The sequence below is a fragment of the Squalius cephalus genome, assembly GCF_949319135.1.
Source record: "Squalius cephalus genome assembly, chromosome: 10".
Classification (NCBI taxonomy): domain Eukaryota; kingdom Metazoa; phylum Chordata; class Actinopteri; order Cypriniformes; family Leuciscidae; genus Squalius; species Squalius cephalus.
In genome coordinates this window covers 43,872,691-43,889,239 of record NC_137131.1, presented here as the reverse complement: position 1 = coordinate 43,889,239, position 16,549 = coordinate 43,872,691, and the positions used below count along the sequence as shown (strand labels likewise).

At 36.6% G+C, this 16,549-nt stretch overlaps 3 protein-coding genes across 3 annotated transcripts in view; all 3 read right to left on the bottom strand.

Annotated features, from left to right (window-relative positions):
• The window catches only part of LOC307165431 (G-protein coupled receptor 4-like), a 706,289-nt gene that overhangs the window by 95,908 nt on the left and 593,832 nt on the right, over nucleotides 1-16,549 (bottom strand). The window lies entirely within an intron of this gene.
• On the bottom strand, nucleotides 43-7,323 carry LOC307165969 (retinal cone rhodopsin-sensitive cGMP 3',5'-cyclic phosphodiesterase subunit gamma-like). Its single transcript, XM_079884053.1, has 4 exons — nucleotides 7,274-7,323; nucleotides 4,244-4,371; nucleotides 2,667-2,820; nucleotides 43-2,572 (listed from the first exon to the last, which is right to left on the bottom strand). Exons 3-4 carry the CDS (start codon nucleotides 2,806-2,808, stop codon nucleotides 2,496-2,498), a joined length of 219 nt encoding a protein of 72 aa, XP_079740179.1. The 5' UTR covers nucleotides 2,809-2,820; nucleotides 4,244-4,371; nucleotides 7,274-7,323; the 3' UTR covers nucleotides 43-2,495.
• LOC307165456 (retinal cone rhodopsin-sensitive cGMP 3',5'-cyclic phosphodiesterase subunit gamma-like) lies at nucleotides 14,439-15,966 on the bottom strand. The gene is made up of 3 exons (XM_079883061.1): nucleotides 15,898-15,966; nucleotides 14,984-15,137; nucleotides 14,439-14,889 (listed from the first exon to the last, which is right to left on the bottom strand). The coding sequence occupies exons 2-3, from the start codon at nucleotides 15,123-15,125 to the stop codon at nucleotides 14,813-14,815; spliced, it is 219 nt and encodes a 72-aa protein (XP_079739187.1). The 5' UTR covers nucleotides 15,126-15,137; nucleotides 15,898-15,966; the 3' UTR covers nucleotides 14,439-14,812.

Sequence of the window (16,549 nt, the reverse complement as noted above, 5' to 3'; positions counted from 1 at the left end):
ATAATCAAACAAAGATTAACAATAAAGGCCACATTTGGTGGTAATCTTTATTCCAAATCTACCCAAAACATTTAGCTATAAATGCAATTAAAAATAGTTGGACAACATTTTCTTTCTCAGTCCCACAGAAATCACATTTAACATCTAAATCAGTACGAAACCTAAGAAAAAGAGTTTTAACAGGGTACATCAGATGAAGTATTTTAAAATGTCCTTCTCTCACCTTATATTTTTTAGGCAGCAACCATGCATATTTCCAGTCAATGCACTCAAATGTAGAATGCCAGTACATTTTAGAAGATATTGGGCTGTATTCTGTTAGTAACTTCCTAATAAAGTAATTATTTCATCTTCTATTAGTAATACTTACTCCTTTAATTACAATATCAGGTCTGAGACTCATAGTCTCCTTCTTCACATTTCCTTTAAACAGACATTTTAAACCGGATGGTATAGCATCAAACACTATACAATTTTCTACATAGGTATACAGGTGCCCATTTTCATTAAATAACTGTTAAATAACAAATATGATACCATTATCAACCCATTTTTGAAAAAACAAAGTTTTGTGTTTAAAAGCATTATTTCTGTATGCACAGGTGCATTTTTGACATAACGCGTCACCCTGTATACCCGGTTAAAAAAGTCACCGCGCCACTGGTATGCTATGCAGATGTGTTCGAATTGTAAACTTCACGATTGTTTTCCACAGAGAATCTCAAGAAGCTAGCGTGATATGCAGTGACTAAAGTTGATAGCCTGTCCAAGATGGCAAAATATCTTCTTCTTTTTATGTTCCAGAAAGTAATTCACGTTCGGAACGACATCATGATGGCAGAATGTTAATTTTTGGATGAACTGCCCCTTTAACATATGCGCGTTGTGTTACTTGAGAATGTGAAGATGACGTGTGCCACTAGGGGTAAATGTTCACTAAACACTGACATCAACTCGCACTGGACTCACATTTGACTGGATTATTCATTACAATTTATATTTGATTGGTAAATTGACTGAACTGCGGAAAGGAACATACCGTCTTTCTCATGTAGCCTAGGCTATGTCAGGTAAAGCACATAAAAGGTTTATTCGCAGATCTTGATCACTAAAATATATTTAAATTATAGTGTTGTATTAGAGAATTGATTAATTTTAAGGGCTATTATGTCCAGTTTCTTCTTACAAATCAGAGGCATCGGTCCAGATAACGAGCGGAAGTTGTGTTTCAAATTAACCAGAGGCTGCTCTTTTAATGCACTCGTGTCGTGTGTTAGCAGCTTTGGGTCAGTTTGAATTTAGCTTTTTTTTTGCTTTCAGTTAATACCATCAGGTTCTCAACAGACTATTAGACTGTAAGTATTGTTAATAATGCTGCCTTCACGTTTTCTACTTTGCCACTTCTGAAGTCTTGATTACGAGGTCATCCAAAGTTTATTTACTAGGAACTCATATTTGCGATAATTCCAATAGCACATAGGTAGCCTAGTGCTAAAGGTAGTCACATTTGTCATGTCAGTTACCTGTGCAGGGTTGTTGTTGATTTAATTTGTGATCGAGCATTTTTGATAAACTTTTATTTTATTGTATAAACATAATTTATTTCACACCAGTTTAAGTCCAGTGCTGAGTTGGTTTAGGTTCACCAGAACCAGATGAATTTTATGTCAATGTCTGCCTTGCCCTTTGCCATAACAATTTTGCACCTGTTTATTTCGCTTCCTTGTGATTATGATTTTAGCGGCTATTTTTGAGTTGTTTCTGGGAGGTTAGTAGATACGCGATTTCACAGAGAAACTGTGGATTCAGCATTTCTAGAACAGTTTAACCTTTTGTCTTTTATGAGTTTAATAAAGAACACTGTCTCTTCTTCTGTCCAAACATACCGATGGTCATGTGACTTTTACGTACGCCAGGTGACCTATAAATTCGAAAAAAGTTTCCATTGCAGTTATGCAAAATATTCATTTTTTTGGAATTGCCTGAAAAACCACCTCATGCACATGTAAAAACGATTTTTAGATAAATGGGAGTTTTTGCAAAATCGACATGTTTCCACTGGTCTTATTTTCAATTCACAATTTCAATTTGCGCAATTGGAAGGGTAATGGAAATGCGGCTACAGTCTGCGAAAAGACTCCATATACCATGAAAAAAAGAGAAAAGACTAATCACAAAAATTTGGGAAAATACATTTTTTATTGTGTTCTCCTGCCAAATCGAGGGTTTTAATGAACTGAGTTGATTCTGACACAGACACAATCACATGTACAGTTAAAAAAAAGAAAGCCAATTTGTACTTAGTTCCTGCATGATATTGCGTCTCTGAGATCGATTCCAGTGATGCAGTCGAAGAAGAGTCACTGTGCTATTTGTCATTTTTCCCGAAAAAAAAAAATGGAATCATGTCGTTCCTCTTTGTGTGTTGGGCTGAAAGCATCTGTTGCTTGTTCAGTCTTGATGTGTGTAATATTACGTGATCAGAAGGAAAGTTTCTACAAAATTCCATATTTCGCCAGATCGCTGAGCTCCATGTCACCATAAGCTTCCCAGGGGCAAACCACAGTGATGTCTGTTGAAAACCCAGAGAAAGAAGGTGGTTAGGCTCATTCAAAACACTGAAACAATATTTACATGATGAAGGCGACTGAAATGCCACGCTTTACCTGTGCCAAGACCCTCCATCCCAGGGATGTCATCTCCCATGCCTTTCTGGCCAGGTTTAGGAGCCTTGCTCTTGAAGGTGCGAGTGGTCCTCTGCTTGAACTTTGGTGGTGCTCTCTTCTCAACAGGTGCTGGGGCGTCCATTTCTCTCACTTACTGAAATATAAACAGGTTTACTTTAAAAACTGACTGTATTGTCCCCTTTACTGATGTCCTTAACAGGTTAGCTGTTAATCTTCTCATTTTGGGATTGTGTTAATCTTAATCTGCTGGTTACACAATGAGTAGGTCTATTTACCAACATCTGTTGCTCTTTACATAATCTCGTAGAGGAGATGCCCAGCGCTCTAATTCCATCACATTTATCCCAGCCTACTTCTGGAATCCTGGGAGAAATGTGTCAGAGCTTCTGTTTTTAGTCTGTTTTTGCCTAAATTGGCTTTCGCTGTTAAATGTCTACTGTACATTTCAGCTTCACCTAAAGAAGCATATATTAAGTTCAAGTCTTTGAGGCTGTAATATATGGAAGCTTGTTTCCGCCATGGAATAAAAATAAAAAAGGTACAGAAATGGCGAGTTTTTATCTCTCAATTCTGACTTTTTTTTCCCACAATTCCAACTTTCTATTTATACTTTTCTTTTTAGAATTTTTAACTTAATCGGAATGGTATGAAACTTGGTTATGGTTATGGTTTTGGCACTTGCTGTGTGAACCCAAAATAAACGTGGACATGATTCGAAAAGGTTAAATGGTCCTGAAAAAATTGTCACACTGGTATTGTTCACGGTAAAAAAGGAGCGCATTGAAAATGAATTGTAGACTAATTTCATCTAGTGGAAGCGTTTGGTACTGCGGCCAAACAAAATATGACTGAAAGCTAATTTTTTGAGATATCAACCTCATATTTGGGACACAGTTTTTTTTTAGATTTATGGCTTTGATTTTCTAACAGTTTTAGAGTAAAATGTGTTTCGGAAAATCTATATTTCATATAAAAATTTAAAATTGTATTTTTGTGCATTTTTCATAACAATAAATGTAAAATTGTATAACTTTTTTCAAGGCCACTTTTTAAAACTTTTTTCACCTCAACAATAATCTGCCAAGTGCATACATATAATTGAGTACCTCAAAATCCCCCCAAAATACAAAATATTAAATAAAAAACATTATCGGACTAAAATATAGTACAATCATTTCATTGAAATAAAAACATTTTTAATCATTTTTGACCAAAACACGGACAGTATTCGAGGGATAATGTTTAACTGAATGCCCAGGTGTGTAATTCTGACTCACATTCTGCTTTTCCATTTTATTTATTTCCTCTCCATCACTAAATCTGTCTGTTCTTTTTCATTCCACAAAAGTCTTTCTATCTTTCTCTGTTTTCTCTCTTTTTCTCTGGTTTTCTCCTCAAGCTCCTCAAACCAGAATTCCTGCTCTCAGTAAATCATGTGTTGTGTATTTACTACAACCTGTCTGAGAACATTTAAATGAAATACCATAGTACTTTACCTGGCTCTTTTCTCAGTGCATTGTGCTGTAAATGTGTCTCAGGTGAGGCGAATCTCTTACCTGTGCTGGAGTTTCTGGCTCTTCTGGTTCTCTTAGCTTCTCTTCTGCGATGTCTCGCTTCAGCTCGTGTCCAGTGTCTCTGCCGGACTCTTTTATAGCGCTCCACTAATCTTCTGATCCTCAAACGCCTCCAACAGAAGCAGATAGAGGGATCAGGAGATTGACACATGGAGTATTTTAAGCACTTCAGGCTCTTACAGCTGAGGACACGCGTGTGGTAACAGTCATAGTTTATTTACAACATCTGCAGTTTGTCTGACAGACACAGACATAAACAAGCGATATACTAAAATATGATGAATGTGTGTTCAAACACCTTTATGGTCATTAGTTGATTAATACATACACTGTAAAAATAATTCTGTTAAATTTACGGTAAAAATCGGCAGCTGCGGTTGTCAGAAATCTACCGTAAAAAATATGGTAGCAATATTAGGTATAGTTAAGGTTTTACAGACTTAACTTAAATTTACAGTAAAAAACTTATTTAATTATCTGATTTAATGTTAATTTACCGACCTATTGAAGAACTAATATCTGTTTTGGACCATTGTAATATACTGACAACCACCAATCACAGTGGTGATGAGAGTCACATGATGAATCAAAGCTCATCTCAAGCAGCTTTTGCACAAGATTGTTAATAGTAATAAATAGAAGCTAAACAGTGTCATTCACACAAAAACTAATAGTAACACACATGAATTTTAAAAAATGCAATAAACATTAATTTAACAACATTAAATGTAACATAAAACTCGTACATGTAACATGTACATAACAGATTAGAAAAAAAATAAAATAAGAAAAACTATGAATGTCAATTTACAATTTTTCACTGTAAATTATACAATGACTTGTTCTTTGTCACTTCCAAAAACTGTATTTTACTGTAAAATTGCATTAAATGTACTGTTTGATCTATCACAGTTATTCACCGTACATAGTACGGAAACTTTCTGTTAACCAATTAACAGTTTTCACTGTAGCATTTTTACTGTCTTTTACCACTAAAATCACAATAATTTTTTTTTCTCTTTCCTCAGTTCTCATCTAATTTTCTCATCTAACATCCCAGCAAAATAAAACAAAATATATTAGAAGACCATTGTGCTCACGTTCCCATTAGGTTTGGAAAACATTTTCTGAATGTTCTCTTAAAGTTGAAATGTTTAACAAATGTTAAGGGAACATTCCATTTTATCGTTTTCCAAACATTATGGGAACGTTACTTTTGAATGTTCTCTAAACAACTTAGACGAACTAAAACTTTGAAGAAAAATATGAATAATGTATAAATAATGATTTTCTGCTAACGTTTTGAGAACATTATTAAAAACTAGATAACTTTGAACGAACATTCTATTAATGTTACTAAGAAAGTTTGTTCATAACTTTTAGAAAACCTTGACAGTCCCTGTATTCTGCATCATTCATTTTTATTTTCCATATTAAATACTTCACCAAATAACCAATGAAATGAATTGTAAGCAAATTTAATCTAAATCTAAAAATAAATCAGTATGTTTTATTTTGATGCTGTGCCTGTTCAACTTTATGTTAAATTAGACTCAAACTCAGATTCGTGAGTTCATGTTGATTTCGTGCTTCTGATCTCAGGTCAAGCTCTTTAAGTCTCTTCTCTAACCTGATCCTAAACATACGGTTATATCTGACCTTTACTAATTAAAGATTAAGCAACTCTAATCCACAATCCCGATTGGCTGTCCTGACAATTTAGGTTATTATATAATCTGCTTATTAACATACTGTAATGTTCTCATGTATGTTTGTTTATTCACATCTATAGCTAATGAGGAGCTTGTGCTCTTCGGATTTATATACAGCTACAAAATCTGTCACTGTGGCCAGAACCCTTTCAAAAGGTGCACCTTTATATATTATTTACCTCTTAAAGGTATATTAATACTTTTTTTGACAGCTTTTGTGTCTTTTTTCTGAGTGTGGTTGTCATATTTGGAACATGTTCATACTTTAATATAACAAACTATACAATGAGTTAGAGACCAATTGGTTAAAAAATAAGTTAAAGTGTGGGTCTAAAAAGCGATAATATTTTTGAGAAATTCTTGTGCATCATTTACAAATTACAAATTCTCACTCTTCAGTTGTATACATTAAATACATTATATTGGTGTGAGGGAATGTATTTATTGAAAATATTTTGATATAATATAATATTATTTTATAATTTAAAATTACATAATTATCTGTACATGTGTGTCTAATTCGGTCCTTCACAGAAACAAATGAGAAAATCTGTGATCTAAAACAAAATGTAGAAAAATAATACACACTGTTGCTGATTTTCCTCATTCTATTAATATTTTAGTGATAGCATCTAAAATAGTTTTTGTGTGAAAGAGGCAGCAAGATCTCAAGAAAAGCTTACTGTATATATATCGTGTAAGACGCTCTTTAGGTGACTAAACATTATTTAAGGCTATTCTGTTGGTTAGGATATTGATATGGGAACTGTTGTTGTCAATAAAGTTTCATTTATGATGTTTCTTTCTTTAAAACTATATTAGTGGAATTTCATTCCACTTTCATCCCTCATACCAAGTTTAACCACTTGTACTATAAACCATGACATTCTATTAAGAACAAAGGTAGCAAAGTGACTGGTCATAAAGAGCTTGTGAAATGGGGAGCAGTAAACCAGAGGTTTAGTAAAGCATATAGTGAGTGTGTTAATAGAGTTGTAGATGAAAATCTGTCTCCAGCTCTTTCATTCACACGTTTGGCTGTTTGGTGTTCGGCGCCCTCTGGCGGATGATGCTGTAAAAACACTAGACTAGTAAACCATTAAAGTCACTGTGAAATCAAAATTGACAATTCTTGTTTTAATGGAATATTGCAGCATTTAAACTTCCATTTCATGCTGTCTGTTTTATCAACAAAGAAAATAAAGAGTAAAAATTAAATAAACATCAATGTGTTAAACAAAAATGCATTCATTACATTGCAAATATTTAAATTAATTTAATGTAGATTTAATATTATTACCTTCTTCTCACACCATGTGCTCCTGTGACCACATGTCAGAAAAGGAAGTCCCGCCTTCAAATGATGCTTGATAGTGACTCCCACACCTTATTGGACTGTTCCATAATAATCATTTGACCATTTTGATTGGTTGCAATTATTTTAAAAAACATGTACTGGAAATGTGGCTTAAGAAAACTTTCCGTTGCCTGAGAGCAACGCTATGCAGTAGAGGGTTCAATTTAGATATATTAATTTAGCAGACACTTTTATATAAAGCGATTTATAGGCCTAAATGAGGAACATCATAAGCAATTTGTCATAAAACTCAACATTTATAGTAAAAACTACATTGGTACACAGAGGAGAGGCAGAAAAGAAGAGAGTGAGAAAACTATTGTCTTATAAAAATAATTATATAGAAATTATTTAAAGTCCCCCTGTAGTCAATAATTTTTTTCCTTAAAACTATTTTTTTCCTTTAAAAAAATTCTTCATGCCTTATATATCTCTTGAATGTAACTCTATACCCTTGCCTCATTTAGTACTGGTTCCATGAATATGGAAATGAGCCCCGCCTCCACTCACTCACTCAGCTTAGAGATCCACTCGTTGACGATCACACGTTGATCTGATTGGTTACAAGGTAGTTTGTGATGTCAGAAACACCAGCGATTTCAGACCGTGTGTTTGAGACTGAAAATACATCCACTTTCTTTTGAAATAGAGAGTGGATGTAAGAAAATAGCTAAAGCATTTAAAATCCCCATTTCCACCATCAGGGCAATGATTAAAAAGTTTCAATCAACTGAAGATGTTACAAATCTGCCTGGAAAAGGATGTGTGTCTATATTGTCTTAATGCAAGAGTTTGAGTGGCCAAAGACTCTCCAAGGATCACAGGTAGAGAATTGCAGAGATTACTTGAGTCTTGGGGTCAGAAAGCCTAAAAAAATTTATCAAACAGCACCTATATCAGCACATGTGGTTTTGGAGGGTTTCAAGAAAAATCCTCCTCGCTCATCCAAACCTAAACTCCAGAATATTCAGTTGTCAGACATGACTGGAACTTCAAACGGGACAAGATTCTGTGGTCAGATGAAACAAAAAAAGAGCTTTTTGGCAGCAAACCCACCAGATGGGATCAAAATTACCCCATGCTTATGGTTAAATATACCGCTGGATGTTTAATGTTGTGGGCCTATTTATTTGCAGGAGGTCCTGGACTTCTTGTTCAGATATATGGCATCATGGATTCTAGTAAATACCAACAAATAAAAAAATCTAAATCCAGAAATCTTGGGCCGGGGTTGGATCTTCCATCAGGACAATAATCCAAAACAAAACATCAACACAAAAATGGTCAGTGAGCACAAAATGAAGCATTTGCAATGACCGTCCCAGTCCCCTGACGTGAACCCTATAGAAAATGAGCGGGTGAACTGAAGAGAAGAAGCACCAACAAGGAGCAGGGAATCTGAAGTATCCAGAGAGATTCTGTATGGACGAATTAAGGACCTGGAGAGATTCGGTAAGGAGGAATGAAGGACCTGGAGAGGTTCTGTATGGAGGAATGAAGGACCTGGAGAGATTCGGTATGGAGGAATGAAGGACCTGGAGACATTCTGTATGGAGGAATGAAGGACCTGGAGAGATTCTGTATGGAGGAATGAAGGACCTATGGAGGAATGAAGTCAAGTCAAGTCAAGTCAAGTTTATTTATATAGCGCTTTTCACAACATAGGTTGTATCAAAGCAGCTTCACAGTAATAAATTAAAACAATACATCAATGTTTGTTTCTAGTGGAACGTCCACGTTTGGTAATGCTGATCAATGGTATCGTTGATTGATTAATTCAATTAAATATCCCCAAATATCCCCAACTGAGCAAGCCAAAGGCAACAGTGGCAAGGAACCGAAAAACTCCATCAGGTGACCTAATGGAGAAAAAAAAACCTTGGGAGAACCCGGGCTCAGTCGGGGGCCAGTTCTCCTCTGGCGTTTATGAACTAGAGACCGGATTTAACTGTAAGATTAAAAGTATTATATGAATGCCTGGCTGAAGAGATGCGTCTTTAATCTAGTTTTAAACTGGGAGAGCGAGTCTGAGCAACGAACAGTATCCGGAAGACTATTCCAGAGTTTTGTAGCTAAATGTGAAAATGCTCTCCCTCCTTTGGTGGATCTGGATATCCTAGGTATGACCAAAAGCCTCGAATTTAGTGATCTTAAAGAGCGCGATGGATTATAGGGCGATAGAAGATCGGTTAAATAGACTGGAGCTAAGCCGTTTAGGGCTTTATAAGTCAGTAGCAATACCTTGTAATTAATACGTGACTTTATAGGTAACCAATGTAGTGATGATAAAATGGGTGTTATATGATCATATTTTCTTGATCTAGTTAGAACTCTAGCGGCGGCATTTTGAACTAACTGTAGCTTGTTTATTGAGGATGCAGGACAACCAGCTAATAAAGCATTACAGTAATCTAGTCTCGAGGTCATGAATGCATGAACTAACTTTTCTGCATCAGAAACTGATAGCATGTTACGTAGCTTAGCAATGTTTCTAAGGTGGAAAAAGGCTGTTTTTGTAACATATGAAATATGATTTTCAAAAGACAGGTTGCAGTCTAGTATAACACCCAGGTCTTTTACTGTAGAGGATGAAGTAACAGGACATCCTACTATGTTAAAGTTGTATTGTAAGAGGTTTTGTGGGTGGTTTTTTGAACCGATGATTAGTACCTCTGTCTTGTCTGGATTCAATAAAAGGAAATTGCGTGTTATCCAATCTTTTATATCTTTAACACACTCTGTCAATTTGGATAATTTAGCGTTTTCATCTGGCCGTGATGAAATATAGATTTGAGTGTCATCAGCATAACAATGGAAACTAATTCCATGTTTCCTTATAATATTTCCAAGTGGCAGCATATATATTGAGAATAATAGAGGGCCTAAGACAGATCCCTGCGGCACTCCATAGTTTACTGGAGTTATGATCGATTTTTCTCCATTTAAATAAACAAAATGGTAGCGGTCAGATAAATACGATCTAAACCAGCTTAATGCTTGTCCTTGAACACCAGTATAATTTTGTAGTCGATCTAAGAGTATTGTATGATCTATAGTATCGAACGCAGCACTAAGATCAAGTAAAACTAGTATTGAGATACAGCCTTGGTCAGAAGCTAAAAGTAAATCATTTGTGATTTTAACGAGCGCAGTTTCAGTGCTATGATGCGGCCTGAACCCAGACTGAAACTTTTCATAGATGTCATTTTCTTGCAAGAAAGAGCCCAGTTGAGAGGACACAACTTTTTCTAGTATTTTAGACATAAAAGGTAGATTTGAAATGGGTCTATAATTTGCTAGATTATGTGGATCTAATTGTGGTTTCTTAATGAGAGGTTTTATAACTGCCAGTTTAAATGTTCTTGGAACATAACCTAATGATAAAGATGAGTTAATAATATTGAGGAGAGGCTCTTCCACTACAGGTAACACTTCTTTCAATAGTTTAGATGGTATAGGATCTAATAAACATGTTGTTGTTTTAGATGAAATGATAAGTTTATTTAACTCTTTTTGTTCTATAGTTGTAAAGCACTGTAATTGTTCTTGCGGGGTGATAATTGAGGCCGAATTATAAGGCGCGATTGAGGATTGAACGTTTACAATTGTGGTTCTGATGTTTTCTATTTTCTCAGTGAAGAACTTCATGAAATCATTACTACTAAACTGTAACAGAATATTTTGTTCAGGAGACATCTGTTTATTTGTTAGTCTAGCCACGGTGTTAAATAAGAACCTAGGATTGTTATGGTTGTTTTCTATTAGATTGCGGAGATGCTCAACCCTGGCCTCTTTTAGGGCCTTTTTATAACGTGACATACTGTCTTTCCACGCGATTCTAAAGACCTCTAAGTTAGTTTTTTTCCATTTACGCTCTAAATTACGGGTTTCTCTCTTTAGAACATGCGTAGTATTGTTGTACCATGGTGCTTTACTTTTCTCTCTGACCTTTTTTAGTCTAATGGGTGCAACAATATCCAATGTACCAGAGAGAATGGTGCTCATAGTGCTAGTTAATTCCTCAAGTTCATCTGTTTGTTTGGGTTCACTGAGCAGCTGAGACAAATCAGATAAGCTATTTGAAAAATGATCTATGGTGGATGGAAGGATTGTTCTGCCTAATCGATAACGCGGCGCAGCATGATATATTACAGGGGTACGTAATATGCAAGTTACCATGTAATGGTCAGTGACATCTTCACTTTGTGGAATGATATCTATATCGGTTGGATCGGTTCCATGTGATATAATTAAATCGAGTGTATGATTAAAACGATGAGTTGGTCCGGTAACGTTTTGCTTAATCCCAAAGGAATTTAATAAATCTGTAAACGCAGCCCCTAGCGCATCATTTGAATTATCTACGTGGATATTAAAGTCTCCAACAATTAATGCTTTATCGAAATTAACTAATAGGTCTGAGAGAAAATCTGCAAACTCTTTTAGGAAATCAGCGTAAGGCCCAGGCGGTCTATATACGGTAGCCAAGGCTAGAGATAATAGGGATGTTTTTCTAACATCTAAGAGCGTAACATTTAGTACAAGTACTTCAAACGAAATAAACTTATAGCCCGTTTTCTGAGTAACATTTTCTGAAGGACCTGGAGAGATTCGGTGTGGAGGAATGAATGATCTGGAGAGATTCTGTATGAAGGAATGAAGGACCTGGAGAGATTCGGTATGGAGGAATGAAGGACCTGGAGAGATTCTGTATGGAGGAATGAAGGACCTATGGAGGAATGAAGGACCTGGAGAGATTCTGTATGGAGGAATGAAGGACCTGGAGAGATTCGGTGTGGAGGAATGAATGATCTGGAGAGATTCTATATGGAGGAATGAAGGACCTGGAGAGATTCGGTATGGAGGAATGAAGGACCTGGAGAGATTCTGTATGGAGGAATGAAGGACCTGGAGAGATTCGGTGTGGAGGAATGAAGGACCTGGAGAGATTCTGTATGAAGGAATGAAGGACCTGGAGAGATTCGGTATGGAGGAATGAAGGACCTGGAGAGATTCTGTATGGAGGAATGAAGGACCTATGGAGGAATGAAGGACCTGGAGAGATTCTGTATGGAGGAATGAAGGACCTGGAGAGATTCGGTGTGGAGGAATGAATCATCTGGAGAGATTCTGTATGGAGGAATGAAAGACCTGGAGAGATTCAGTATGGAGGAATGAAGGACCTGGAGAGATTCTGTATTGAGGAATGAAGGACCTGGAGAGATTCTTTATGAAGGAATGAAGGACCTGGAGAGATTCGGTATGGAGGAATGAAGGACCTGGAGAGATTCTGTATGGAGGAATGAAGGACCTATGGAGGAATGAAGGACCTGGAGAGATTCTGTATGGAGGAATGAAGGACCTGGAGAGATTCCGTATGGAGGAATGAAGGACCTGGAGAGATTCTGTATTGAGGAATGAAGGACCTGGAGAGATTCTGTATGAAGGAATGAAGGACCTGGAGAGATTCGGTATGGAGGAATGAAGGACCTGGAGAGATTCTGTATGGAGGAATGAAGGACCTATGGAGGAATGAAGGACCTGGAGAGATTCTGTATGGAGGAATGAAGGACCTGGAGAGATTCGGTGTGGAGGAATGAATGATCTGGAGAGATTCTGTATGGAGGAATGAAGGACCTGGAGAGATTCGGTATGGAGGAATGAAGGACCTGGAGAGATTCTGTATGGAGGAATGAAGGACCTGGAGAGATTCGGTGTGGAGGAATGAATGATCTGGAGAGATTCTGTATGAAGGAATGAAGGACCTGGAGAGATTCGGTATGGAGGAATGAAGGACCTGGAGAGATTCTGTATGGAGGAATGAAGGACCTGGAGAGATTCTGGATTGATGGAATGAAGGACCTGGAGAGATTCGGTGTGGAGGAATGAATGATCTGGAGAGATTCTGTATGGAGGAATGAAGGACCTGGAGAGATTCTGTATGGAGGAATGAAGGACCTGGAGAGATTCTGTATGGAGGAATGAAGGACCTATGGAGGAATGAAGGACCTGGAGAGATTCTGTATGGAGGAATGAAGGACCTGGAGAGATTCTGTATGGAGGAATGAAGGACCTGGAGAGATTCGGTGTGGAGGAATGAATGATCTGGAGAGATTCTGTATGGAGGAATGAAGGACCTGGAGAGATTCGGTGTGGAGGAATGAAGGATCTGGAGAGATTCTGTATGGAGGAATGATCTCTGATCTCCAAACTCATCAGGCATTATAGGAGAAGACTCAGATCTGTTATCTGACGTTGCAATAACTGGGTGCCAATAATTGTGCCCAACGTGAACTAGAGAAATTGTTTTATTTCATAATGAGATTTTCCCCTAACATTCAATTGTTTTACTCCAATAAAAAGGTTAGAATTTTGTGATTTTTTCTTTTTTTTTTAATGAAAGATCAAAAGAAAGGATAAACAATGCAGATATATTTTCACAGCCGCCTTTGCTCATATTTACCAAGGGAGCCAATATTAGTGAGGTATTTTTCTTCTTCTGTAGTGTTTTCGTCAGTCTCCTTGTAGAGAGAAAACTTGAAAACCAGAATATTCAAAGAAAAAAAACTAGTTGTATTTCTTCTTCGACTTACCAGCAGGTAAACTCAACATCATTGCGCATGTTATTTTAATGATTTTTTTCATCAAAATATGTCGTAAATTAAAAGGGCCTTATCTCAGAAATCAGAGATCGTGACTTGAGTTAAAAACATTTACAGAACTGAAATAAGTGAAAAGGGTTGCAATAATAGTGGTTTACCAATTATTGGCATTTTGGAAAAATGGAGGAAAAATAAATAAATAAAAATAAAACGCTGCACCTTACAATCATGTACAATTTTATAAACTCTTCATATAGGAGCTCCAACAAAAATCCTACTAAAAGTATGCTGGTTTTATATAAAGTTTTATATAAAGCCCTTCTAAAAGGTATTTATCTGAATGACCTTGGTATTTCTCAGATTGTATTTTGTTAGTGCCGATGGCTAATATAACCAATGGATATAAAACCAAGATTTTACACACTGACATTTTTTTATATTTGAACAAAGTGAAATTAATGAACAAATTGTGAGATCAGATCAGAAAAGACTAATCACACAAATTTCGGAAAATACATTTTTATTGTGTTCTAATGCCAAAATCAAATGTTTTAATTAACCATGAGTTGATTCTGACGCAGACACAATTACATGTACAGTTAAAAAAAATAAAGTTGATTTGTACATATTTCTGTATTTTACCACAACAATAAGGAGAGAGATGATCATAGCATGATATTGCAGCTCTAAGATCGATTCAAGAGCAAAAGAGTCACTGTGTCATTTGTCCTTATTTCCCTCCAAAAAAAATATGAATCATGTCGTTCCTCTTTGTGTGTTGGGCTGAAGCATCTGCTGCTGGTTCAGTCTTGGTGTGAGGAATATTACATGATCATCTTGGCTGATCAAAGATCTCCAGAAGAAAGCAGAGGGAAAGTTTCTACAAAATTCCATATTTCGCCAGATCGCTGAGCTCCATGTCACCAAAAGCTTCCCAGGGGCAAACCACAGTGATGTCTGTTGAAAACCCAGAGAAAGAAGGTGGTCAGGCTCATTCAAAACACTGAAACAATATTTACATGATGAAGGCGACTGAAATGCGAGAGTTTACCTGTGCCGAGACCCTCCATCCCAGGGATGTCATCTCCCATGCCTTTCTGGCCAGGTTTAGGAGCCTTGCTCTTGAAGGTGCGAGTGGTCCTCTGCTTGAACTTTGGTGGTGCTCTCTTCTCAACAGGTGCTGGGGCGTCCATTTCTCTCACTTACTGAAATATAAACAGGTTTACTTTAAAAACTGACGATATTGTCCCCTTTACTGATGTCCTTAACAGGTTTACTGTTAATCTTCTCATTTTGGGATCTGCTGGTTACACAATGAGTAGGTCTATTTACCAACATCTGTTTTCCTTGTGAGATATACAGACAGTGTGAATGATAAGCTCTTTACATAATCTTGCTAATCTCGTAGAGGAGATGCTCTAATCCCAGCGCTCTAATTCGCTGTTAAATGTCTACTGTACATTTCAAAGAAATTTGAATCTTTGAGGCTGTAATCTATGAAAGCTTGCTTCCGGCATGGAATAAAAAATAAAAAGGTGATGGAGATAATGGAGAGTTTCCATGTTTCCAATACCAAACTTTTTATTCCGTGGCGGAATCAAGCATCCATGGAAATCACTGCACTTCACCCGTAGTTTAATGTTCAACTGAATGTCCAGGATTGTCATTTTGACTCACATTCTCACATGCTTTTCCTTTTTATTTATCTCCTCTCCATCACTAAATCTGTCTGTTCTTTATCAGTCCACAAAAGTCTTTCTATCTTTCTCTTTTTGTTTTTATGTTCAGTCTGTTTTGTGGTTTTCTCCTCATGCTCCTCATCCCAGAATTCCTACACTCAGTAAACCATGTCTTGTGTATTAACTACAGTCTGTCTTGGTAAAAATTAAGTACTGTAGTACTTTACATGGCTGTTTCTCAGTGCATTGTGCTGTAAATGTGTCTCAGGTGAGGCGAATCTCTTACCTGTGCTGGAGTTTCTGGCTCTTCTGGTTCTCTTGGCTTCTCTTCTGCGATGTCTCGCTTCAGCTCGTGTCCAGTGTCTCTGCCGGACTCTTTTATAGCGCTCCACTAATCTTCTGATCCTCAAACGCCTCCAACAGAAGCAGATAGAGGGATCAGGAGATTGACACATGGAGTATTTTAAGCACTTCAGGCTCTTACAGCAGAGGACACGCGTGTGGTAACAGTCATAGTTTATTCACAACATCTGCAGTTTGTCTGACAGACACAGACATAAACAAGCGATATACTAAAATATGATGAATGTGTGTTCAAACACCTTTATGGTCATTAGTTGATTAATACATAACACTTTCTCTATCCTCAGTTCTAATCTAATTTTCATATTATCAACACATCCCAGCTAACCAAAAATATTAGAAGAATGTTGTGCTAACGTTCCCATTAGGTTTGGGAAACTTTTTCTGAATGTTCTCTCAAAGTTTAAATGTTTTACAAATGTTAATGGAACTTTCCATTTGATCATTTTGCAAACATTATGGGAACGTTACTTTTGAATGTTCTCTAAACAACTTAGACAAACTATTACTTTGAAGAAAAACGTTCTATGAATGATGTATAAATAATGTTTTTGTGCTAACATTTTGAGAACATT